At 53.8% G+C, this 25,278-nt stretch overlaps 9 protein-coding genes across 9 annotated transcripts; 4 read left to right on the forward strand and 5 right to left on the reverse strand.

Moving 5' to 3' along the window:
* Positions 1-121: 121 nt before the first annotated feature.
* N7474_006381 (glyoxalase family protein) lies at positions 122-589 on the forward strand (the record flags this gene model as incomplete). Its single annotated transcript, XM_057197791.1, has 2 exons — positions 122-359; positions 426-589. 2 exons carry the CDS (start codon positions 122-124, stop codon positions 587-589), a joined length of 402 nt encoding a protein of 133 aa, XP_057051231.1.
* A 611-nt stretch (positions 590-1,200) lies between these two features.
* Positions 1,201-1,743, forward strand: N7474_006382 (uncharacterized protein; the record flags this gene model as incomplete). Its single annotated transcript, XM_057197792.1, has 3 exons — positions 1,201-1,258; positions 1,312-1,628; positions 1,687-1,743. The coding sequence occupies 3 exons, from the start codon at positions 1,201-1,203 to the stop codon at positions 1,741-1,743; spliced, it is 432 nt and encodes a 143-aa protein (XP_057051232.1).
* A 410-nt stretch (positions 1,744-2,153) lies between these two features.
* N7474_006383 (SBDS family protein) lies at positions 2,154-2,619 on the reverse strand (the record flags this gene model as incomplete). Its single annotated transcript, XM_057197793.1, has 3 exons — positions 2,154-2,213; positions 2,278-2,401; positions 2,456-2,619. 3 exons carry the CDS (start codon positions 2,617-2,619, stop codon positions 2,154-2,156), a joined length of 348 nt encoding a protein of 115 aa, XP_057051233.1.
* Positions 2,620-3,083: 464 nt separating this feature from the next.
* On the reverse strand, positions 3,084-5,780 carry N7474_006384 (putative Rho guanyl nucleotide exchange factor; the record flags this gene model as incomplete). The annotated part of the gene is made up of 4 exons (XM_057197794.1): positions 3,084-4,307; positions 4,357-4,575; positions 4,625-5,188; positions 5,238-5,780. The coding sequence occupies 4 exons, from the start codon at positions 5,778-5,780 to the stop codon at positions 3,084-3,086; spliced, it is 2,550 nt and encodes an 849-aa protein (XP_057051234.1).
* Positions 5,781-6,147: 367 nt separating this feature from the next.
* On the forward strand, positions 6,148-8,380 carry N7474_006385 (gtp-binding nuclear protein gsp1 ran protein; the record flags this gene model as incomplete). Its single annotated transcript, XM_057197795.1, has 9 exons — positions 6,148-6,315; positions 6,368-6,440; positions 6,497-6,843; positions 6,896-6,989; positions 7,176-7,417; positions 7,616-7,708; positions 7,783-7,936; positions 7,987-8,192; positions 8,249-8,380. The coding sequence occupies 9 exons, from the start codon at positions 6,148-6,150 to the stop codon at positions 8,378-8,380; spliced, it is 1,509 nt and encodes a 502-aa protein (XP_057051235.1).
* A 795-nt stretch (positions 8,381-9,175) lies between these two features.
* On the reverse strand, positions 9,176-12,758 carry N7474_006386 (uncharacterized protein; the record flags this gene model as incomplete). The annotated part of the gene is made up of 3 exons (XM_057197796.1): positions 9,176-9,190; positions 9,252-10,637; positions 10,695-12,758. 3 exons carry the CDS (start codon positions 12,756-12,758, stop codon positions 9,176-9,178), a joined length of 3,465 nt encoding a protein of 1,154 aa, XP_057051236.1.
* A 1,608-nt stretch (positions 12,759-14,366) lies between these two features.
* On the forward strand, positions 14,367-14,903 carry N7474_006387 (SCP2 sterol-binding domain-containing protein; the record flags this gene model as incomplete). Its single annotated transcript, XM_057197797.1, has 3 exons — positions 14,367-14,382; positions 14,435-14,644; positions 14,740-14,903. The coding sequence occupies 3 exons, from the start codon at positions 14,367-14,369 to the stop codon at positions 14,901-14,903; spliced, it is 390 nt and encodes a 129-aa protein (XP_057051237.1).
* Positions 14,904-15,035: 132 nt separating this feature from the next.
* On the reverse strand, positions 15,036-21,017 carry N7474_006388 (uncharacterized protein; the record flags this gene model as incomplete). The annotated part of the gene is made up of 4 exons (XM_057197798.1): positions 15,036-19,118; positions 19,172-19,483; positions 19,972-20,492; positions 20,714-21,017. 4 exons carry the CDS (start codon positions 21,015-21,017, stop codon positions 15,036-15,038), a joined length of 5,220 nt encoding a protein of 1,739 aa, XP_057051238.1.
* A 361-nt stretch (positions 21,018-21,378) lies between these two features.
* N7474_006389 (glycoside hydrolase family 55 protein) lies at positions 21,379-24,042 on the reverse strand (the record flags this gene model as incomplete). Its single annotated transcript, XM_057197799.1, has 5 exons — positions 21,379-21,766; positions 21,815-21,907; positions 21,964-23,143; positions 23,195-23,653; positions 23,727-24,042. 5 exons carry the CDS (start codon positions 24,040-24,042, stop codon positions 21,379-21,381), a joined length of 2,436 nt encoding a protein of 811 aa, XP_057051239.1.
* Positions 24,043-25,278: the final 1,236 nt, after the last annotated feature.

Genomic DNA, 25,278 nt, shown 5'->3' on the forward strand with positions numbered 1-25,278 from the left:
TGCATTACCCTTGGAGTGGTCGGCGGAGCCGGGATAAGGCAGAAAGACAAGCGGTGTACAAATAAAAGGTGTATGCCCAACTTCACATACCTCAACCGTCATTGTCTCGAACATTTTCAACATGACTATCGACCACACCAGCTTCTACGTCCCCGAAGACAAGTTCCAAGACTGCCTCAATTTCTATCTTGAGGCTCTCAAGCATCTGGGCTATGAAATCCGCTATCAATTCGGCCCGTATGTCGCGGGTCTTGGTTCGACCAAGGAAGACTTGGAAGATTACAAGCGGGCGGACTTTTGGGTGTTTGGAGTGAAGAGCGCACCAGAGCAACCTGCTCATATTGCGTTTGGTGCCCCTGGTAGGCTATTCAAGCCGTGAGGAAAGAATTTTTTTTTTTTTTTTTTTCCTAATTGAGATATAACAGATCGCGCTGCGGTTGATGCTTTCCACGCCGCTGCCCTCCAGGCTGGGGGTAAGGACAATGGAGCCCCGGGTTTGCGGTCGATGTATCATGCCAATTACTATGGTGCTTTTGTTACCGATCCAGCCGGAAACAACATCGAGACTGTCTGTCACCGCGCTCCATAAGCCACTGTCTGTGAGAAGTTACCAGTCGGCGAGTGATTCGACAAGGTTATAACCCAGCCAGAAAAACACTTTAGGAGTGGATATATGAATTAAACCAAAGGGACGTGCCTGAGAGCAGGTCGAACAAAGAATACAAACGAGTTAAGCAGGTTCATAGTTACCTTGAGATAATCCGATCGCGCCACAGCGTACATAGTTCCGTCCCCAAAGACCACGCACCGCCCTCCTCCTAAATATAGGCATCCTCCCCGTGCGTGGGGATAATCATCTGACAATCGAGGTGGCCAACCTTGACAAGTGCAATGTGAGCGAGACGATCCCTCCTGCAGCTCGTCACGCCCAAGGTTGGCGCCAGGGCCGCTGATTTGCGCACGCCCGCTTCAAGATCCGCTCTGTCACATCCCGTCCCGCCCAATCACACTAACACCACAGACCCTTTGAAGAATATCAGCCGAGGGAGCCATGCATTAGTTATTCTTCTAGCCATGAGGGGAACCTTTCTTTCGTTGCAAGTCCGGTCGCTTTAGCGATCAGCACGTTTTTCTCTTCTTTCTTTGAACTGAGGAATCTATCGAGAGATTTCGCAGAACTATACACACCACACACCCGGGATGGGCCGATTAATCAAGAACCACTGGGGGCGCCTAATCATCCTCACAGCATCAGCCTGTACGTTTCTGTTTCTCACAATCACATCTTCTAACTAACATCTCGCCCTCCAGACCAAATCGCCAGCGCCATCGAAGGCTTCCTATGGCCTAAAGTCTTCTGGGATTTCATCTCGCGCAACCTCGATGCCGCCGTCAACCCGATTCCGATCCTCCAGATCCTCAACCTCGTTACCGGGCTGATTGGTCTCGCGTGGGAATGGCCGCTCAAACCGTTCGCGGGCTCAATACTACACCGCAGCATTGAAGTCCGACTCATCATCTACCCGCTCAGCGCCCTGTTCGCGGCCCTCCTCTACCAAGGCACCGATCCGGCAATTTATTATCTTGTTGGGATCGGGGTGTATTTCTGGGCTTATAGTGAAGGCGAGGTATGTTCTTGATGGCTGTCATGTTGAGAAGGTTAAAGCTAACGCCCGCTACCTATAGGTGGTCTGTGCCGAGCCGTGGACGTTACCAAAAAGATCGAAGGTGCTCAAAGCATAGCATTCATTGTTTTTCTGCCGGGGTACTATTGCTATACCCCTCATCTCTGCTAGATATCTGCAAATGAATATATATAATCCTATAATGACTGACTGATGTACTACGCATACGAGCAAGGAGATCACGAAGATCAGTATTTCTCATTTGAGTTCATTATCTCATATCAGGTCCAGAAAGAAGCCTGTTATATCGATGCAACTGAAAAGGGAAAACATTTCCAGACCAGACAATCTCTCTCGACTCATTCAAGGTGGTAAGATATCAGTCATAGATTAAACCAACCGCGCGATGTCGGAGAGATACATAGTAGATCGGCCGGGAATGTGATGCGGTATGGAACACTCCTATCCGAGGAGGGATAAGCAGTTCGCCTGAACAGCTTCCCCCATTCTTGTGCAAATGGGGATATTTTAGCGGGAGACGCCCAGAGCGCCCTTGGAGTCATTCTTGGAACCCTCACGCTCGCGTGTCTAGCAGAGTAGGTATACAGGTTAGCACTCGGACGACACGACGAATGGAAGGGGGAAGACAAACCGTGGAAGCCTGATACTCGCCACCCTCCAGAATCTTGATCATGCACTCATCCTCATTTGAGGTCCCGAACTCATTCTGCAGGCTCGCTTTGCTGGCACTGTCCAGCACACCCTGTGCTCCGTGGCTGCAGTCAGGCTTATGTTAGTAAAGAAGATCGCCTCGTGGCAGATAAACCTACGAATGAGTAACGAAGATCTTCCACCCGTTCAAAACATCGCTCAATGGGATGCTGCGGTCATTCTTCCACTTGTGCAAAACCTCGAGGTCGTCGACGAAGACGATGAAGTCGTCGGAGCGGCCCTTGTAGAAGATCTTGGAGGTGGATTCGTTGGCACGAGGCATTTTGGGTGGTTCAATTGGAAGTATTCAGGGGTGTTTAGCAATTTTTCAAAGCTGGAGAAGTGAGGATGCTGAAGTGGTGAAGCAAAGAACTAAAATGACGGGCCGCTTTAAGAGGATGATGACAGTGGATGACGTCAGTGGGTCGATCGGCAAATACTATAAACAGCTCAGCTGGACAATGCTGGTTGCGAGCGAGGGATTCACAGGGGAAGGAAGAATGCCAAAATCAGAAATTGATCGCGTGTTTTTCTCGCACATTCGCTGCCCCCTTTTATGTCTTCGACCGTTGTCCTGCTGCGACAACCGACGTCATCGCCCGGGAGCTCCCTGCCTGGTGTGGAGAAGGACAATTGGCCGATCAAGGCCCAGTGTGCATTCCTTTTGACTACTAAACTGCCTACAATTACGTCTCAGCCAAGCCATCATCGTAATACTCACTCCATGCCCCCACAATTCCCCTAATATCACTCCTCCGTACCTTGGCCCAGGCTGGAACGCGGCCGCATCAGATTCCTGGGCGACAGCGCACTCAGCAACGCCATGGGAGCCCCCCACTTCTTGCGTGACGGGGACCACTCTGGGTTTCCATCCTGAGACCGAATCTTCTCGCTACGTGGAGAAGACGCCGGACCGGTGACCTTCTTGGGCGCACTACGGAACCGTAACGTCCTGGATCGCCCGAGAGTCGAGGTCGGTGTTTTGGGCAGCTCGTAATCGGCATCCGACTCCGCGTGCGAGTCTTCTCCACGTTCACTACCAGCCAGGGATGCGGTGTATTCGTCCACCGACCCTGAATCGGCGACGGGCCCGGACCGAGAGGTGCTGACGGAGCTAGATCGCCTAGCAAATCCCGTGTGGAAGCTGAGTCGTCTCATGATGGAGCCGCGTCGAAAGAGATCCCCTCGTCCAAGGACCATTCCGGGTAGGGGAAGAACGTCGCGCGTGTAGACTTCGGCGATCAATCTCTCCAGACGAACGCGGTCCATCCGTCTGGCGGTCACTACCAGTGCGGAGCGGGAGACGGGAGTCTTGGGCCGTTCAACCTCGCCGTCGACCTGACTGATAGCCTCTTCCGAGTTATGGGGACAGTGCGTCTTCTTGATGAACAACTGTTGGACATGGCACTTCCGCGAAATTGCCATGCAATCAATGGACGATCGCCGGGCCAGGGAAGCCGCGGCGTATTGAACGCGATCCAATGGCACGAGCGCGATGTTCAGGAACGAATATTTCTTCGAATCCCACACGCCTGGCTTGGCTATCTCTGGCAGCATTGCGACGGATTTCAGGATCTCGGTCTTCCAGTGTTTTTCTTCCGTCGCCGAGGAAGCGCTCATGATGAACTCGTAGTTCTCATCTTGATCTTGGAACAGAAGCTTCCATGAAAACAGACACCCGTAGCAACAAAATCCTGAATCAGTTAGCCAATAGGTCGCAAAAGAGGTCAGTGGGAGCCGTTTACCTCTTCCGTTCTGCAGCGTGTCCATCTTCAAATCCCCAATGTAGATACAAGCCACCACTTCCAGTCGGCGGAAGTCATCGATCCCTTTGGCTAGGAGAAAGTAGCAATTGAAGAGAACGCATACCATGAATTCTCCCATGGGACCTTCTGGCGCTTGATAGGTAACGTGCAAGACACCGCACAAGATCATCGGGCCAAGCTCCTTGTAGATGTCCCGGAGTGTATGCTACCCAAATATTAGCCCAGTGTGCCTCAATTGACTCAACATCACGTACCATATCGGAAAAGTCGATCTTCCCTTGCAGTTGAATGGTCTTCTGGATCCGGTCTTTGTTCACGGGGTTCCCAGTCGCCGAGTTGATTTTTGTCACCAAGACACGTAGGCTTTCTAGGATTTGTCGGATGCCGTCATGAGAAGATGGGCAGTCACTAACAGGAGTGTGTCTGAGCAAATCCTGCAGGAGAAGAGGATATTTGCAGAGACGCTGGACGGGCTAATTCTCTATTAGCGACTGGGATATATCCCAAGGTAAAAGCTCAAACCTTGATGAGCAGATCATTCAAAGACATCGACCGGTTTTCCTCCTGTTTCCGACTTTCCGTGGACGTGACCGACTTTGATAATGCCTCGATACCCTGATCAAACACTGCCCAATTCGGAATCGACCGCCGTAAGAGTGCAACATCCTGCGTGAGCAGCTCATAGTTTCCGCAGAATTCCTCGTATACCGCAAAGGAAATGGACTGTATTTCGTGCTCAGTCATTCGTAGACGATGCCCGGATGTTAAGAGACCAACCAGTTTTTCAATATCTCGAGCAACCTCAAGAGCTTCAAAGGGCTCTGCCGACAGCGCTTTCAGTCGCTGTTTGAGCGATGCTTTGAAGTTTCGCGTTCTCAAGGATCGGTTCTTGAACCCAGGGAGATCAATCGCACCCAAACGTTTATGAAGTCCGCGCGACAGGACATCAGGCGCGCCAAGATCCTCGACGTTGGCTGCTGATGTGGGAGATGTGGCCTGGATCTGGGTGAGGAAGCGCTCATGGATCTCCTGGATCGACTGCACGTTGTGATAGATCTCGGGCCGTGTGTTGAAGATTGAGAGGATCTGCCCAACATCAGCGCCAGGACCGTCACGCGTGGTCCTGAAAACATACCCCAGTGAGCGCTTTCAGACCACGGACATAATCCGACTCCGTTGCCACAATCTCCCGCAAGACCTGCCGACGCTTGGTCGCCCGCAGCTCCGCGGCCTCGTCGATGCAATGGCTGGAGGTGGGTCGAGAGCTATCTGCGGAAATGCGAGTATCGGAGATGGTACTCTGGCCCGCCGTGCTCTGGGTCGTTCCTCTCGACCGGGCCAAGCTCTGGCTGGCGATGCTCATGGTCGTGGTCTTGACGGTGCCCAGCTGCGACGAGTGGCCCGACAGTCTCTCCCAGTGCTCATGGCGAGCCGTCGGGTTTGGCACGGAGAATTCCGCTGAAGAATCCGACCAGCCCTCCACGTATCGTTGTGGGATGGTGGGGGCTATATGTTTGCGTGCCCGAAAGCTGTCCACCCACTTCTTAAAGGGATGAGGCCCAGCGGACTTCTCGGTCATGGTGCCATCGACGCTGGTCTCGTCGACCAGGGAGAGCTTTTCACTGTCGGAAGCATCCAGCAGCATGGACTTTTCCGCATCACACGCCGGGGAGTCCATTATGGGGAGCAGCAGCAACTCGACTGAAGTGTGCAGCAACAACTCCCGCGAGACCAAGTCAAGACCACCCGAGCCATCACGACGGAGGAAGGCGCGAGACAGCGCGCAGAGGCAGTCGCGACCAGGCAGGCGATTTGAATCTCATCCATGTACGTCATGATGGGAAGGCGAGAAGGTGTCACCAACCCTCCTGCGCCGGGTTCCGATCGGGAGTTTGTGTTTCATTGTTGGTGTGGTTGTTTGTTGAGTTGATACAGTAGAAGATGCTTAGATAAAGAGAGAGCTGCCCGACCCACACTTTCTTCATTCTCCCACTTCTCGCTCTTCCTTCCACCCGCGCAATGGTCTGATCTGCCTGTCTCCTACTATGGGCATCCCCATGGACGACGACATCCACGCTCCCACTGTCGCCTCCGGACCCACGTCCGGGGGTGCTGCCCCGCGCGACCTGTCGAAGCTGTCGATGACCGAGCTGATGACGGAGAAGGACCGCATCGAAGCAGAACTGTCGGCGCTCAGCAGCGTGCTCGGCTCGGTATGAATGATGATTTACTGGTGTCGCCGCCTGCTTGCTAATAAGCTGCTAGCATGGAGTCAACATGAACTCCTCTCTGACGACCTTTGATGGATACCCCCGCGATGACATCGACATCGCTCAAGGTGCGCTGCAATCATTCCACCCACATCTTTACAGGTCGCTGAGACGATTCATACAGTTCGAACGACGCGTGTGCGTATTATCCACCTACGAAATGACCACAAGGAGGTCATGACCCATCTTGAAAAGGGCCTCCATGCCCACTTCGCCAGTATGCAGAATGCGCAGACCTCCACATCCACTCCAAATGGCACGAGGGTGCCCTCTACAACACAACCCCCGTCGGATACCAGCGTGGCGCAAGCGGGAACACCGTTTGCCAAGGTCAATAGCGTGGTGCCCGGGAGTCCGGCAGACCAAGCCGGGCTAAAAGCGGGCGATACCATTCACAGCTTTGGGAGTGTGCATTGGATGAACCACGAGCGCCTGTCCAAGGTCGCAGAGGTGGTGCAACAGAACGAAGGGGTCAGTGCTCTCTCTCCCTCGGATCGGAAGTCCGTGTTAACTGTCTGTGCAGCGCCCGTTGTCCGTCAAGGTGATTCGAAAGGACGAGAGCGGGTCTGGGACGACGATGGAGCTGGATCTCCGGCTCACTCCTCGGCGAGATTGGGGTGGGCGTGGTCTGCTAGGTTGTCATCTGGTGCCGTTGTGAAGAGATATGGGGTGGGTTCGGCGCAAATGATTTGTAGTCTTTCTTGTATTGTCATAAGCAATCTGATCCTCTGAATCGGGGTCCAATGTAGAAGTAAACAAGTGACGGCGTGCTTGTTTACCAGACACACAGTCCACGTGACCAGCTGGGGCAAAAATTCCAATCGCGCATTATTCACTTCTTCTCTCCTTCTTTCGCCTCACCCCTCAACACCCCCAACCCCCCAGAACCGCCTCGCTTCGATCATCCAGAATCGACGACGCGCATCCTCCTCTTCGCTCTAGACCTCGTTTTCATCTCGAATTCATCGTCTCATCGCCCACCATGGCCAATGCGCCCCCACCTACCTTCAAGCTCGTCTTGGTCGGTGACGGTGGTACTGGCAAGGTAAGCGGATTTGGCTCTGAACCATCTCTCGATCGTCTGAGAGCGAACGTCCCATCATAACGGCCATCCTCCGCCTCGATAGTGGATGAACAGCTTGTTTTCCCCCTTGCCCCGCGATTGCCAACAATCAAAATAAATATCTGCCCAACCGGCCAACCTCGCCAAAGTTCCATCGCTAACGCATCCAATCCCGATCAGACCACTTTTGTCAAGCGCCACCTGACTGGTGAGTTCGAGAAGAAGTACATTGCCACTCTCGGTGTGGAGGTGCACCCTCTCGGCTTCACCACCGTATGTTATCTGCCCCACCAACCCTCGAGCGGGGGCCGCTCGTGTGAACCGTCCCGACTAACCTGAAGCAATAGAACCTGGGCCCGATCCAGTTCGACGTGTGGGATACCGCCGGTCAGGAGAAGTTCGGTGGCCTCCGCGATGGATACTACATCAACGGCCAGGCCGGTATCATCATGTTCGATGTCACCTCGCGTATCACCTACAAGAACGTGCCCAACTGGCACCGTGAGTGTTTTTCTTCCCCTTGATCAAAAGGCCACACTGACCCCATCTAGGTGATCTCGTCCGTGTCTGCGAGCACATCCCCATCGTGCTGTGCGGCAACAAGGTCGATGTGAAGGAGCGCAAGGTCAAGGCCAAGACCATCACCTTCCACCGCAAGAAGAACCTCCAGTACTACGACATCTCCGCCAAGTCCAACTACAACTTCGAGAAGCCCTTCCTGTGGCTCGCTCGGAAGCTGGTTGGCAACCCCCAGCTGGTGCGTTTCCCTCCCCCTTTCCCGTTCCAAAATCCAAATACTAACGCCGTCTTCAGGAATTCGTCGCTGCCATTGCTCTTGCTCCCCCGGAGGTGCAGGTCGACCACGAGCAGCTCGAGGCGGCCCGCAAGGAGATGGAGGCGGCAGCAGCGATGCCCCTGCCCGACGAGGACGATGCCGACCTGTAAACGAGCGGTACATCAGCCTACGAAGTTTACCAACTTGGAGGTTGGGGCTCCTCAGCTTTTCTTTCCTTCCAAGGGGAATCCGTTCGCTCCGCGTCGACATTTTTGGTTTTTGCCCGCAAAAGCAAAGTCTTTGAGAAATCACGATACAATGATGGCGGATGTGTGCTAGCGGTGGTGGTGGTTTGAAATAAAAGACTGAAGGCGCTGCGCACGATTATGCATTTCTTTTTTTCCCCTCTTGTTTCCCCGAAACACAACACTTAGTAGCTTAGACTCTTGACCATCTCAATGCCCCTCTTATTTTGCCCCCCTTTGAAACGAAGCAGACGGTATAAAAAAGCAGTTTGCAAACAGACGCAGAACGCAGGAAAAAATTCTTCTTTCAACAAGACTAGGACGTGGTTTCTAATTCTTCATCTATACGTAGTGCCTGGAAAAATGCTCGGACCAAATACAATAGAAACCAGCTCCTATGGTTGTCTAAAAGCAAAATCATCTGGCAGATCGTAGAGCTAGAAATGGGAAAAGAAGCATTCTATTCGTATGGACAGTAGAGCATCAAACTGGAGCGAGCACCGGGGGTATAACAAAGAAGATAGGCAGGAAGCAATCGAAGCAAAAAGCAGAACAAAAGCAAAAGGGTATTTTTCATCGTTGCCATATGCAACCCCAATAAGCAAAGACCTTGATACCAAACCGAAAAAAAAATAACCCCACTAGCATAGCCTCGAAATATACAATGAGACGGCATGCAAATTTTGGTGATGAAACCAGATATCCTCAAAAGAGCGGTGCTTAGTCGCGAACACCCTATAGAAATCAAGAAGTTAGCCAAGCCCAGGGAGAGAAAACAAGGATGCGTCGAACATACGAAGAGATATGCTAGTTCCCTGTGATCCAACCGAGCGACGTTCATACTGCCACCCTCGTCGAGGGCCCCGTCGATCAAATCGCGCTTCTTATCCTGGAGCTCGATAATGCGATCCTCAACGGTATTGGTGACGAGCAAGCGATGGACAAAGACATCCTTCGTCTGACCAATCCGGTGTGCGCGGTCAACGGCCTGGTCCTCAATATAAGGGTTCCAAAATGGATCAAAAACGATGACATGAGACGCAGAGACGAGATTCAGACCGGCATTGCCCGCCTTGAGCGAGACGAGCATGATCTTGCAAGCCGGGTCCTGCGAGAAGACCGTGACGGACTCAAGGCGGTCCTTGGTAGCCATGCTGCCGTCGTAGCGGGCGTATCCCCAGCCGCGGCGCTTGATAGGGACCTCTAGCAGATCCAGCAGCGAGGTAAACTGGCTGAAGATGATGGTCTTCTCGTCGTTGCCGCGGTCTTCGTTGGCTTGCAGGATCTCCATGGCTTTCTCGATCTTCGAGCTGGGCACGTACGTCTTCTCCAGACGGCGCAGGTACTTGTTCTTCTCCTTCTTGTTCTTCTGGGCTGCGGCGCGGAGCTCTGCCAGGGAGAGTTTCTTGGGGTTTGAACCTTCTTCATCTGTGTCAGGCTCCGATTCTTCCGGTTCTGGTTCCTCTTGTTGTTTCTCTGGTTCTGGCTCATCGTCGATTTCGGAGGGGGGGAGTGAGTCCGGGTCGTGGACCTTTTTGAATGACTGCCCGTCCGTAATCGTGCGAGGATCGACAGGCCCACGACAGTTCTGGCATTTAATCAAAGCCTCTAGATCACCCGGGCCATCCGCCACAGGGCCAGAGAATCGAGCAAAACACTCGGAACACAGGGAGTGTCCGCAGGGAATGTAGATCACTGCGTTTTCCACGCTGTCCATGCAGATAGGACAAGTGCCGTCTTCTTCGCCTGCGTTATTCTTGAGCCGGTCCACTACCGTTTGACTCAAGAGCTTAGCATTGGCGATAAGATCTATACCCGGAACGGCTGTGGGCAGATCGAGGCCGATACGGAACCCCTTCAGAAGGTGAGCGTGGCAGCAAGCCTGTCGGAGACGGAGGAGAAGAACCAGGATATGGCTGTAATTTTTGCCCATGGTGCCAGCATCCAGATACCGCTCGATCTGGCCCTGTGTGTTCTTCTCCAACTCTCTGTACATCTCATTTTCTTGGTCGCTAAACACGACATGGGTCTTCTCCACCACTTTCGGTGGTAGCTGCAGAATAGGCTGGCCGTCGATCTTCGTCTTCTTAGTACGGCGAAGGCAGATAGCTTTCACCAAGACACGCAGCATTGCCATAATCACCTCAGGCTGACTCCTATACGACCTAGGGCTGGTAAATGTCTATAAAGAGTGGTCAATGTTTTGTCTTTTCTTGTGGGCGTAAGGCTTGTAACTCACGAATTTAAATTTGTCGGGATTGTTGTAGGGCCGAATCTTCAGAAACTTGATGAGAGCCTGCAGATCTTCCAGGCGGTTCATCATGGGTGTGCCCGTCAAACACCAGCGGTACGTAGCATCCAAGCGGCAGCATGCCTTGGACGACTTTGAGCGCGGGTTCTTGATGTTCTGTGCCTCGTCGACGATAATCCGGTGCCATTTGCTAGACGGGCCGAAGAGCGATGACTGCTCACGGAGCTGCCTCACGATGCTGGGGTCCTTTCCCTCTTCCGAGGCTTTTTCTGCCTGAAGGATCGACTTGAAGTTGGCCACGAGCGTGCCAAAAGTTGTAATCACAACATCGTGACTCTTCAGCTCTCGCCATGGGACATGTCGGGTCAGGTTATGGAAAATGAAGACCGATAGCTGATCCTTCCCGGGTTTGACATGTCGCCCGATCTCTGCCTTCCATTGCTCCAGCAGCGCCTTCGGAGCAAGAATCAAGGTAGGCCGGCGATCAGGATCGGTGAACGGCCGAGAGGCAATAAGAGCAATGGCCTGAATGGTTTTCCCGAGACCCATGTCATCTGCGAGAATGCCTCCCTTGTGGGGACTCTCTTCCTTGGCCTTCATCCATTTCAGGCCAATCTTTTGGTGCTTCATGAGCGTGACCTGGAGCGACTGGGGCGTCTCCTCGTTGTCAGCTTTAGTCGCTTCGCGGATATCTTTGATACCCGTGAGAAGGTTCTTGATGTCAACTGGGAAGTTTCTCTCTTCATAGCGCTCGACTACATCGTCGGAATCTTCATCGTCCTCGTTTCCATACAAGAACTCATTGCTCGCCACGTCTTGGGCAAAACCAATGCTTCTTTCTGCGGCGTTCGGGTCCACGCCCAGCCATGGAAGATTTCTGGGAGGCAACGATGGAGGCATATACAAACCCCCTGGGTGAGACATTCCAGGAAACGCTCCAGGCATCCCCATAGGCTGTCCCATAGACGAACCCCCAAACCGAGAATGAAAATAATCCCCCGAGATTTCCTCAAAATCGTCATCATCTTCGTCGAGTATAGTTTCATAGTGACGAGGTGGTTCGATGAGAGGATAACCGGGATCCTTCTTGATCTTCGAGAAATGAGTTCTGTCAGGGATATTCTCAAAGGAGGGCCGGGGCTGGTGGAACCGAGGAGGCGAGACAGAGCTACTCAGAGAAATATACTCGTCTTCCTGGGCCTGGAGCGTGCGAGCAAGTTCAGCGTCCTGCTCCATTTGAAATTCTTCACGGATGAGTCTTGCTTGGTCCGCTTCCTCTTTCCGAAGATTGGCAATGACGGTGGACGGCGAGATCCTCTCCAGCTGTGCTGTCATTTCCACAGAGCCGGGTTCCATCATCTCCTCGTATGCCTCCCTGTTTTCGGCCAGTTTTTCCTCTAGTGTCTGCCTGGTTCGTGAAGGCTGCGGTCTCGGTGGATTTGGAGATGGGTTGATGCGCGATCGATACTTTGACGGACCATGTTGATGCGGGGAGCTGCCTGAATCCTGGCGGGATCTCTTGCGAGAGGAATCACGAGACGATGACTCCTGGCTTGGGTGAATGTTCGGATGCTGAATGACAAAGGGTGATGGAGCAGACGAAGGCCAATACGAATTCGATACAGAATCTGGCCCTGGCAACCTAGAAGTTGCGCTAGATGGAAGGTGCGGAGTGTGCATGCTGGGCAACAGAGGTTCCGCAGGCGGTGGGGCTCTGGGCCTGGAGCCAGACATAACCACAGGTCCGGGGGAAGGCCTATACCTTTCCTGTGTAGGTCGGGGAGGCGCCGTTGCGGCCACGGGCGCTGGAGGAGGCGTGTCCTGGGGTAACTCCACGCTCTGGGTAGAGGCAGGGCCACCGGAATCACCACCCAGTAGGGCAGCCACCTGCGCTTCAAGATTCCGGATGGTCCTCAGAATCTCCTGCGACTCCTCCGACTCACCCGGCTCCCTGTCCTGCAGGTCCTCGTAGATGAACTTTTGTAGGTCGATATCCTCGCAAAGGTCCTTGATCTTGTCCTCAGAGGACATGGTTGCCACGGCGGACGCCATCTTTTGAGACTGTCCTGCCAGACAAGGCAGGGTACGATGGTTTCAGTTCGGGGCGGAGTGTGGTCGATGAAGTGATGGTTTAAAAGAATGCTGGGCTGGGCAGATCAGCCTGACGACTAGCGAGTCGGTAGATGACAGAATTGAACCCGGTAGTGAGAGATGAATGCTGAGAATCTGAGGGCTAGGTCAGCCTATGGTAAGCAAACAGGGAAAGCCGCAGGGAGCGCGGGTAGTTGCAGGGGAGGAAGGCAAAAACAAAGCATGAGAGGTGAACAATCGTCGCCTCGACCCGGTTCTGGGCCGCTGAGGGAATGCTCGAAGGAATACATACCAAAACCGACGGAGAAGTGAGGTGTCAACAGTCCGTCGTAGGCGATAACGCGAAATGGTGGAGTCGAATCGCGGGGCAACGTAGACAAAGAGAAAGAGAAAGACAGGGGAGAAGATGCAGGAAGGAAAAAGTACACAATCAATAGTCAAGAAGTGGCCAACCTGCTCCCTACTCTCACCCCGATCGATCAATCAATCTTTGATGTTCTGACGAAGACGCGGAGGCAGGAGTCGATGTCATCGGGAGCCAGGAACGCCAAGGCTGCAGCTCTGGCCTGTCATCCACCAGCCAGAGAACAGTTAGTAGCACTCCAGCCTATCCGATCCGCGTCTTTTCACCCTGGTTTTTCGTCTGTCCAGGTTGTTGCCATCATTGCGACTTTTATCTGCACGTGACTGATAGCGAGACAAACAGTGCAAACTCAGTAGGGCTGGCCCTATCTCCGGATTGGGAGGTATGGGCCTATCTGTTCGTGTTGCCATCGAGCTCCATGGACTGAGGAGTGGTGTCGGGAGCGGAATAATATGTGTGAAGATATACAGAAGGACGTACGGTCCAACCGTGATGCTTATTATAGATCAGATGGTTCCAGATTTATGATCGCAGTATATATTCTTCACCATGCTACGTACGCACCGAGCACTCGCTCAGTTCTGGATTCTCCAATTCTGGAAAACAGATTAATACTACGCGCGAGCAGATCTCGCCTGTTCTCTGTTCCTCCGTCATGGCTGGGCTATCCAACCATGATCACAGTGGGTGGTAGCCGCCGTCATCTGCGTTTCGTTGGCGATGACGTCGAGCACGCGAGCAAACATCTTCACCCGGTTCGGGCGCCACTCCTGGGGACCAGACCAGGTCCCCAACGGAAAATGATCGGCGGCAGGGTTAGCGCCGCGAAGGATACCGGATTTGTACCGGGGCCCTCAGATGTAGGAGTCCATACTAGTCATACCTCATGGGGGAGCTCCGCTCGGGGGCATGTGGAGTCGGCTACTCTAGGGGTTGTTGGGGATGAGAAAACACCGCGTTCAGCGGGGACGAGAATTAAGTGGAGGGCAGATCGTCAATCAGGGCACAAAATAATACAGTACTCAGTGTCCTCGGCTGGTGTGTGTTGCACAAGAAGAATGAATTCATGAGAATGTTGTGCGTGAAGTACTATGTTCGGGGGCCTCGGCACGGCACCGGGGGTTCACATGCACCGATGGCATCATAAATAACTGTCGCGCTTCTCACTTCACCCTGACCCGATTATTCCACCTGTACCATCCACCATGTCGCTCAAGAAAGGTATTATGATCCATCTTCGATCACTGTTAATCATGCACTGACAGGCGGCCAGATTCCTTCCCCTCCTCCGCCGCCTTTGACGTGATCAACGAGACGCTCCAGGCCGACGCCGCCGAGCGCAAGGATGCCGTCGACAAGGCCAAGGCCATCGTCGCCTTCAACCTGAAGAACAGCAAGGGTGAGGAGCAGAGCTGGTACCTCGACCTGAAGGAGAAGGGCGAGGTTGGCGAGGGCGCGGCCCCGAAGGGCGGCAAGGCTGATGGTGAGTGTTCTCCGACAGAGTAAGACACCGGCAGCACTGTGTCTTCTCCCCCAAGAATTCAGCAAACCCCCGTTTATTAACCTTCTGCGAAATAGTTACCCTCTCTCTCTCCGACGAAGACTTCCAGCAGCTCGTCACCGGCAAGGCCAACGCCCAGCGCCTGTTTATGGGCGGCAAGCTGAAGATCAAGGGCAACATCATGAAGGCGACCAAGATGGAGCCCATCCTCAAGAAGGCCCAGGGCAAGGCCAAGCTGTAAAGATAGATACCCGTTTTCTCACCGCATCGCTGTATATGAATGAATTCTACCCGCGGAGGGTTTGGCTTGAACTTTCTTTTCTAAAACCGCGTAACTGGAAAATAGATCAATTCGAGATGTAGCTAGTCCACTCTACAAATCCCGGACATGGCCCTGGCGTGCCAGGCGGCCCTGGTCAAGCACGACGAAATAGTCCGCGTCCTTGACGGCCTCGATGCGGTGCGCGATCGTGATCACCGTCGACAGCTCCAGCTCCTCCCGGATAATCTGCTGAATCTCCAGAGACGCTTCATGGTCCACCGAGGCAGTCGCCTCATCTAAGATAACGATGGGACTGCGTCGCAGCACGGCGCGCGTTAGGGCAATCAACTGGCGCTGGCCCTGGCTGAGGTTTCTCCCGCCGGCCTCGATGTGCGTGTCCAGATGCCAGCCGTGCCGACTACATAGCCGCTCCAGGACCTCGGCGCACTGCGTGTCGGAGTACTCCTCCGTTGGGTCCAGGTTGAGACGGATACTGCCAGGGAACAGCACGGGGTCCTGTGCGACAAAGGTGACACGCGTGCGGAGAGCCTGCGTGCTCACATCGGCGATGTTGATGCGATCGACGAGGATGCGCCCGGATTCGGGACGGACAGCACTGAGAAGCGACACGGCCAGCGTGGACTTGCCGCTTCCCGTGCGGCCGATGATGGCCGTCGTCGATCCGCCAGGGATGCGGAGGGAGACGTTGGTCAGCGCGGGATCAAGATGTGCAGCGTAGCGGAGCGTGACGTCCTCGAAGATAATATCACTGCCGTAGGTCGGCCAGGCGGCGGGCGGATCAATCGTCCCGGGTGACTCTTCTTCGATGTGGAGGAGCTCGTCGATTCGCTCCACCGAGACAAAGTCCATTTGCAACTGGCCGTACTGCTTACAGAGTACATGCGTGGACTCGACGAAGTTGTCTGCAGCGATGAGCACGAAGGCCACTAAGCCTGGCGTCGTGTTGGTGAACAGCGCCAGGGCAGTGAGAACGAAGGTCGAGCATGCCGACAGGACTTCGAAGCGGTAGGTGAGCCAGCTCTGGAGAGACCAGTAGAAGTGGTCCATGCCTTGAAATTTATCAACCACGGAGATGACGCGGTTTTGAAAGCTTGTTTCGGCGCGAAAGGCTCGCACGGTGGTCAGGCCATGGAGCAGCTCACCAAAGTTGGACAGCAACGGGCTCAGAGATACCATCTCCAGGCGTCGCAGACTCTGCGATGTCGGCAAGAAGCGCAGGAAGACGCAGACAAAAGCGATGGTAAGCGCCATTGAAAAAATGAGGAAAATGGGGGTTGCAGTGGCGATCACCAAGATGGACGAAATCCAGATAATGACCTGGAAGGCAATCACCTGGAATTGGAGGCTGATATTGCCGTCTACCACACCGATATCCGACGTCAAGCGGTTCATCAACCGACCCATTGGAGTGACATCGAAAAAGCGAAAGGTCGCATGGCTGACCCGGACCATCACCTGCTGGAACAGCGCCTTCCCGGCGCAGTAGACGATGATGAGCATGAACAACTGGGCGACGAGGAGCGTGGTGGCTTGGAAGGTAATGATGCCGAAAAAGGTCCAGAGCCAGGGGCGCACGTCCTCGTGTGGAGGTGGGAGCTGGTCTATCGGATTATGAGGCACGAAGTAAACATCCGCGCTCGACCCAGACACCAGAAATGGCTCGTGGCCGGCCAAGAAACTGCCGAGCATCACGACCGTCTGGTCATAGGCCTCGCCCCATGCCTTGAGAAACCACGACTGTCCAACGGCCATGACCCGGTATACGGCCAGAACCAAGACAAGGGCGAGCCACCACCGATACTTGCCTGCCCGGATGTAGTTCCAATAGACTCGGGCCTTGACACCCCATTCTGCTCGATGTTCCTCCTCGATGAACTTGTCTGGCACAGCAGCTGCCTCGTCTTCGAGAGTAGTCTCTTCTTCAGCATCGCCTTCTATGTCTTCATTTTCCAATCCCCCGATAATTTTAGACACGTCCTTTTTGCCATGCACTGTGGCAAGTCCGTCGCGTATCTCAATAATCTGATCCGCAATATGGCGAACAAGCATAGTACGATGTGTCACGAGGATGATGGTGCGGCCCTGCATCAGAGGCCCCGAAAGGCATTTGCGAACAATAAACTCGGCAGTGTTGTGATCTAGAGCCGACAAGGGATCATCCAGCAGCAAGACGCGCGAGGCACTGTATACCGCTCGTGCGAGAGCCACGCGCGCCTTCTGACCTCCCGAAAGACCGATCCCATTCTCGCCCACGAAGGACAGATCGCCGTGCTTGAACTGCGCGAGGTCGGGAAGGAGGGCGCAAGCATCCAGCGTCCGCTTGTAGCGTTGGTCATCGTACGGAGCGGAGAAAAGAATGTTGTCGCGGATGCTCATGCTCTGCAGCCAGGGAGTCTGCGCACAGTACCCAACCATTTCATTCGGAAGATGGGAGACGCCTTCGAGTTTGTCGAGCTCGCCAAGAAGTGCCTGTAGGAAAGCGGTCTTACCTGCTCCTACTTTTCCGCCCACGACCGTCAAGCCCTTGTGGATTGTCAGGTCAATGCTGCGAAGCACGGGTGTCGTTCTGCCCGGCCAGGCGTAAGAGCAGGACTCCAGCTTGATCGGGGGTTCGTCAGTCGACGGTTCAACGGGCGCAGGCTCCTTGTCTGGTTCTGACATAAAGTCTTCGATACGCCCAAGGGCAATGTAAGCGTTGATGAGGGATGTGATCAGGTTAGGGATGTCCCGAAGACGGCTTTCAAGCATCGTGAAGAGCTTCAGAGCAGGAAATATAATCTCAATCTGCAGGTCATGGCCAGCCAGGAGTGCATAGGAGTATAAAGCGAGAACGGGAAATACGCCGCTGGCGAAAGAGTTGATGAAACGGATCAAAATGTTCCACAGGCTTGTTATTATGCGCAAGTTCAGCTCGTGCTGTCGGGCTTCCATGACCTGACGAAGCCAGTGATCTTGCCACCCATACCAGCGGAGGTGCCGAATGGCTTCCACAAACTGTGAAGTGATCTGTAGTCTGGCGTCGGTCGCTGTGCGTCTCACGCGTTCCCATCGAAGGAGAGCCCGAGTAATCAGGGCGTTGACTGCCTGGGCTACTAGCACCGCCAAAATTCCCAGGAAGCAGGATGGTCCGAAAAGGGTCCAGACAAGAGCAGTGGCAATGACCAGGCCCAAGGGCGAGTCAATGAGGGTGTCAACTTCCCAAAACCGCTGGGCGACTTCATAGACATCACCTCGAAGAAGGTTGAAAATCTTGCCGAGAGATGCTGCTTCTTTGTCCTGTGCCTGGCATGATTCGTTTTCTTTTGTGAAGAGACGCCTCCATAGACTCTGCTTCGGTTGGACCGAGGATTCCTCGGTTCCTTCGGTCGCATCACCATCGATGAGACCATTTGTCTCATCGTCGAGACACGTTCCATCATCGCCCTGGATTCTCTGTCCAAAAATATTCTTCCGGGAAAGCGCCTTTTCATAGACCATCATCATCATCTCACCTCTAGACCGTTCGTAGGCCCGTCGGCCGTACCATATGTTCAGCACTCCAGACTGCGAGGCAATCAGACCCGCAGCCAGCCCAAATGAAGCATAAGTCAAAGGGACTCGCTTGGAGCTGGTCGGATCTTTCATCGTCTGCAAGAGTTGGTGCAGAATCAATGGCGTGGAAAAATCGCAACACATTCGTACGGTCGCGAGAACGGAAAGGATGAAGATATCGATGCCATTCGCCTTTAACAAGCGACCGAGGACCGAACCTCGGATACGCCGAAACTTCTCGTGGAGTCGGCGATGCTGGAAATCAAAGCCAAGCAGCCAAACATCCTGCTCGTGCAATTGTCTGACTCGTCCGGTGGCAATCAACGGGGCCATCCAAGATACAGTGAGGAACTGCCACAGTCGCAAGTTGTCCTCTGGACTGCGGAAATCACTGGAGGGCTGTTGGCCCACGGCACTGATATCCCGCAAAGGGAGCGATGGTTGGCGGAAGGGCATTAACAGGATCACAATGCTGGCGGCCGCTGCGGCGCCTGCCGCAATATAGCGAGCGATGATCTTCAATTTAGAGTCGGAGTGACTGGCCAGCGTGATTTCCACAGCGAAGGTGCAGACATAGTACGCCAGCATTGAGATGGAACATGATCGTGGGCGCTTGACCGTAATCAGGAGCCATGCTTCCGCCTGTAGTTTCCGTCAGCACTTGCGGGCACACACAAGACGGCCGAAAAACGTACCCATGCGATAGTAAGAACCGTCGATGAAACATCAACCTCAATTAATTGAAAAAACTCCGCCGCAAAGCCAATGGCCGAGAGAACGAAAAGAGCGATGGCCCATCGCAGGGAGTGTTTGGCCCCTTCGAGCGGGAGTGAATGATGCAACTCATGCTGCTCTGACACGAATGGAACAGTCCATGTCGGGCGCCATCTACGCAAGAAAGGGGCAAGAAGATGGCTCAGGGCGATCAGCAAGACGATAATCGCCGGCACGGATGCCAGATAGGGTAGAGTGCAGGGCGACAGCCGTGCATTGTCGGGGTCCTGTATCTGTCAGTCGAGGGGCCCTTGTGCGGCAAATTGGGGATTAAATACCCAGAATTGGCGACAACCACGGAGGTGGTCATCTTGCATCAATGGAATTTGGCTCATACTTCATGGCGGGGAGGAAGATGTAGTTGGTTCCTGGGGAATTATTTGGGGGTGCTAATAACGGGAGCCTCCTTGGTCCGACATTCTTCCGACTGGTTCGTTTCGTGTTGGAATAAGCGGGAAGGTAACTACGCATTGAGCAACTATAAGGAGTCACGTTTAGATCGGAATGGCCGGTCTCTGAAATAACGTGTTTATTCCGTGAAATGAGGACTGCCGTGCTCGGACATTACAAACACATCTTCAGATCGTGGCACAAGCCCTAGTTATCCATCATCCATCACTCCTAAAAGATGGCAAATGCATTCGGCGGACTAGCCACCCCTCCAACCACCTGCAGTCATTCGTTAGTAAATATTCCAAAAGCAAGACCAGTTCAACCATACCTTGAGGGGCATACTCGACAAAAAGAAAGTATACCGTCCCGTAGCCTTACAATGCTCCGACAGCTTCTCCAGATCAAACATCTCCCCAATGGGAGTCCCCCAACCGGCCAGAACCCACTCGTGCAGATTAAAGTCCGGATTGGCATGACTCCCCCGAATCGGCGACCGTTCAAAGCTCGGGGCATCTCCCGCGACGGCTGCGAACTGATGCTCCCACAACCACCGCACCATCTCCTCCGTTGCCTCAACACCACTGAAGTCCGGCGACGGGCGTTTCGGAAGATCTTCGCGCTCCTGCGCGCTGAGCTTATTGTACGCAGCTGTAAATCCGCTGCGCACGAAGAAGATATCGCCTTGGCGGAACTCAAGCTTATAGTCTGCGGCTGCCTGCTTCAGGTTCTCGAGCGTGATAGGAGTGGACTCAAGTGCTGACACGGGGATGCCCTTGGAGGTGGCCCACTCTGCGTAATCGAGGAGGATTCCTCGGCCGGTGACGCCTCCGTTCTCGACCCAGGCTATTTCTTGCTGTCAGTGGTATCAGACCAGAAGCGGTTGGGCGAACATACAGTGAAGACCAATCACATCTGACTTCTCAATATCCTCCGTTGTATTCCCATTATAGAAAAGACGCGACTTTTGATGCGCTGAACAACCCAACACACTGTCAGTACACATTTCTTTTTGAATTTCCGTACAGAAAGTAACCCACCATAATGCCTAAACCCATCCCACTGGGTCGAACCCTGGCTATTAAAAGTCAAGACATCGTCGTAGACGCAGTTCGGATTCCGCAGAACAAGCTCCTGCTTGAACGGCGAGCGATTGAAACTCGGGTACGAGGGCATGCTGAGCGGCCAGTCGAGCGAGATGCGCACCCCCGACCGGATTTCCTTGGCTGCTTCCACGACCCGCTCGGGTGTGAGCAGGTTCAGCGTGCCGAGCTGGTCGGTTGGCCCGAAACGACCCCAGGCATTGCCGCGGGGCCCGTTGGGGTTGAGCGGGAGGGCGTCGAAGGCGACGGTGGGGGGTTCTTGGGCGATGGTCATGGTTGTGCAGTGGTGACCGAGTATAGTCGAGGTCAGGGGTGAAAATTGATAAAGGAAGCAAAAAGGAGATACCACTCGTTATAACCAAAGTCCTCCTCGGCAAGCCCTCGGCACGGTCATCGATACTCCGTGGGAGTCTCTCGCTCCGTGGGATCATTGATCGAGTTTAACCCCAATAATAACCCCCACATCTCCACATCCCCCGGATTCATATCCGCCTCGTCTACAATTCCGCTTTACTTCTGGTATATACAGTAGTAAAAACTGAACAGAAATCCATTCTTGTGTATATCATCCCATAGGGGGGGAAAAGCCCTTCAAATATGTACAAAACGAATGAAGGGCCGCACTGCTGCTCTCTTTACGCAGTAAACATAGCGATCGTCGCGGCAAAAGTATCCAGATTGTCACTGACTGTCGCCAGCGAGGTGCCAGACTTGACAATCATGTTGGTTGTGCCAACGGTGCTGAGAGAGTACACCGTGAGGGCGCTGGTTGTGCCCTCGATGCTGAAGATATCGCTCTGGCAATCCTCGGGAGTGGGGAACGCAGAGCAATCCGTGCTGTAGTTGTCGAAGAAGCTGTACAGACCAGCGCCGTAAATAATGATGTTGTCGCTGTTGAGGACGCGCAGGCCCAAAGCATCGCAATTTCCAGTGCTAGGACAGCTGGTGCTGTAGTCTGGATCGTTGATGGCCGAGTTGGTAGGGTACGGGCTGTTGGCCGCGTCGGGGTTGGGTTGATAGTATCTAGGATTGTGTTAGTTGGGTATACATGATCATAGCCAGGTCACATACGGTGTTTCGGTCTGAAGGAAACCTCCCACGATGGCGCTTGCGCCTGAAAGCTGGTACTGATATAGCGAGTGGTGCTCAACTGCCGTGCCGTACCTATAGAACTCAAGGTCAGCGAATCATTTAGGCACAAAAAGGTTTGGAATACTCACATCCAGACGTTCTTGCCTTCAATCAGCAGGCCACGGCCAGTGAAGACAGAGATCTGGGTGTTGTCCGCACTGTCCAGGTCGTGGTCGGCGGTCCACAGCCACACGTTCTCCATGTAGACACCGCTGGCAGAGCTGGTGATGTGCATGGACATGTACGCCGCCTCACAGTCCACGGTCGGCTGTGCCGAAGTTGGGCACTGCGCAACCTGCAAATTCGAGCCCTGGAAGCCTCCAATGCGAGTATGGACATCCCACATGCCGGACCCGGAGTCCGCGTCCAGATTCCACTCGATCAACACGGCTCCAGGAGCAGACCCCTGCGTGCTCACAATCATGTCAGACCACTCGACATGTCCGGATTGTCCGGACGTGCCAACCTGGACCACGGGCACGGGTTTGGTGATGCTGGACCATGTACTGCCACTGGCCATGATCACAGAATAGGACTCTCCAACAATAACAGAGCCCGGGGGGATCGTGATCGTGCTGGTGACCTTGTAAACACCCTGATCAAAGAAGACAATCTGACCGGAGGATGCAGCAGAAGTCAGAGCTTTTTGAATGGCCGCTGTATCGTCCGTCGTGCCATCGCCTTTAGCACCGGCGTCGCGGATGCTGCTGATGGAAGATGTAGGAGATGAAGCGTACTGGGGCTTCGACTTGGTATAGTAAGCGGATCCTCCGCTAGCGAGCAGGGCGCTCGGGCGGGTTGGCGCAGTGAACGCGCCCTCGAAGTTGGTGGGTCCATTGGGGGTATACTTGTGGCCTTGGCCCCAGGCGCTGATGGTGGTAGAACCACCCTCCAGTACGGTGCCGCTCGATCCGTTGACCGCAACTGGGGTGTTGTCAAGGGCAATGTTCTCCAGGATCAGACTGCCGTTGCTAGAGGTAGAGTTTTCCCAAACGGTACTCACAAAGGCCTGGCAGTCCTGGACGGTGCTGTCGAGGATGTTGACGGAACCAACTTCCTGAGCGCCAACACCGCCGTTGGCGATCGAGATACCGGTGGTGCAGTTGGACAGAGTGAGACCCTGGTAGGTCCAGCCCCAATCCCAGATCTGAGAAATGGCCACCACTGCGTCGGAAATTTGAAGATTGCGCATGGTGAACTGCTGGTTACCAACGTTCATCGCGTAGAGACCTCCGGTGGTCGTGATGTCGGTCAAGAAACCGCCAGAGCCTAGGTAGGAGTCAGTATTTTCTGAAGCCTGATTTTACTGGTGTCTCTCACCGTTCTCGATGAAAATGCCCTGATGCTGGGTTCCCGACGCAGCACTCATGGCGATCTCCACATTCTGGATACTCGTGGCCTGTCCGACAGGCCAGTGAATACCTGTTGCAGCCGACGAGCCCGGAATGTCGGTCAGGTCAATCTTCAAGTTCCGGATCTGTCGGAAGAAAACGTTCGTCGAGGTCCAGCCTTGGTTGCCAGAAGACTGGTATTGGTCACCATCGATCACACCCAGGCCTGTGAAGCTCGATGAGGCCTTAAGGGTGGGGATAGAATTTGGGTTTCCAATCAGCTGGGTGTAATAGTAGTCAATGATTGACGTGGAGACCAGATAGGTTCCCTCCGGGAAGTAAACAATCGCCGGCGTGGTAGTCGAGGTCTGTTCGCTGTTTGGACCAAAGCGACCACCGGAGCTGATGGCAGAGTTGATGGCAGCCGTGTCATCGGTGACACCGTCACCTGTTTTCAACGGTCAGATTTGTCCCTATCAAGAAAAAAAGAGGAAAAAGAGAAAAGAACAATAAGCACTCACCCTTTGCGCCGTAGTCCATGACATTGCGGAACACAGTGTAGTTGGACGGATCCGAGTTAAAGGCCGCGAGACCCTGGTGCTTAATATCCGCCAACCAGTAGGACGCGTCCGCCGCGGTCGACTGGCTCACTTGCGTCTGCTGCTTTGCTGGCTTCATTGCCGCGAGAGCCGCCTTGGTTGGACCATTATATTTGATATAGTTTGAGAAATGGCGCACCACCTGAGTGGTGATGCGTTCCACCTCGGGGATTTGGAAGATCTGCGCATTGGCAGAGGCCAACAAAGAGAGAGAGAGGGCCACGGTAGTAACGCGCATGTTGACGGGCACTGATAGGGGGTCAACAGATCAGTGGGGAGGAAGAGGCAACGGCGATTGACAGAAGACTAGGGCAGGCTTCTTATAAGGATCTTTGTTTGGACTCTAGAACCCAAAAAGAAAAAAGAAATACTATGCACAAACGCGCATGATGATCCCCCAAAGGGGACATGTTTATTGCTCTCCACACCCATTCCAGGCCATCCCAGAGGCGCCAAAACACCCCACCGCGTTGAATGCCACGCTGACAGCCACTCAGGAAGTTGCAAGTGACTCCAGACGGAGATAAATGACCGTCGAGGGTGGTATCTGGAGATCAGAATCCTCTGGCTTGTGACGCCAGGCGGGATAGCCCTCATGATCGCGCGTCCGTAAAGAAAGTGCCGATCTTGCCCCATGGGGCGGATCGTCTCCCTTGTCTAATTCCGTGCCTCCACCAATAGCAGGTGTGATCGTGCTGGGCTGCTAAGATTTAGCCTGACGGATCATATCGAATCAGGCAAGGATGCGGACTAGTGCCGGGTTCATTGCAACTGCACGGAGGAAATGTAACTCAGGGGCAGTTCGACTTCGTGTCACAGATTTTGGCCAGCAACTACTATACCAGAGACAGGAGTCAGCACCGCCTGGAGAATTGGGAGTGGAACTGGTCCTACGGATTGCGAATACAAAGTTGGGGGTCGAGCAGGACCTAGCTAGACAACTGCCGAATGCTTCATCGGCGCTACAGGAAATAAAATTCAAGGATGGGATTTAGTCCGTGTGGACGCACGGCCTACAGTCTTCCTTCTCGGAGGTTTCTTTCTCGTGTGCCTTGCATCCCGGATAACTATTAATGCGGGTTGTCTACTACTGTTGCAGAGACCGGCCAGGAACCCTGTCTAGAACCGACCTCTGAAACGGCCGCTCTATAAGGCGATCACCCCGCGTTACTACGCCATCCTTTGATCTGGGCTCTGATCTGTGATCCTTTTTTAGATCGTTCGGTATGACTCAGCTTATCTTTCATCTCGTCTATCCATGAATCAATCTGGCGTGGGCGGAGGTCATCACCCCACAAGGACTTAGGGTTAGAGAGAGGATGGCCCTGAGAGAAATATATATCTACCCACCACCACTTGATCCAGCATTTCACGCAGCAATAATAGCCGGCACTTGCAATGCTAGTCTTCTTAGGGGTGATAAATAATTAATCGCGCATTATTATTGTTATTATTCAAAGAAAACTCCGTTCTT

This window comes from Penicillium riverlandense (assembly GCF_028828495.1).
Source record: "Penicillium riverlandense strain IBT 135883 chromosome Unknown utg000006l_segment0_segment0, whole genome shotgun sequence".
Lineage (NCBI taxonomy): Eukaryota > Fungi > Ascomycota > Eurotiomycetes > Eurotiales > Aspergillaceae > Penicillium > Penicillium riverlandense.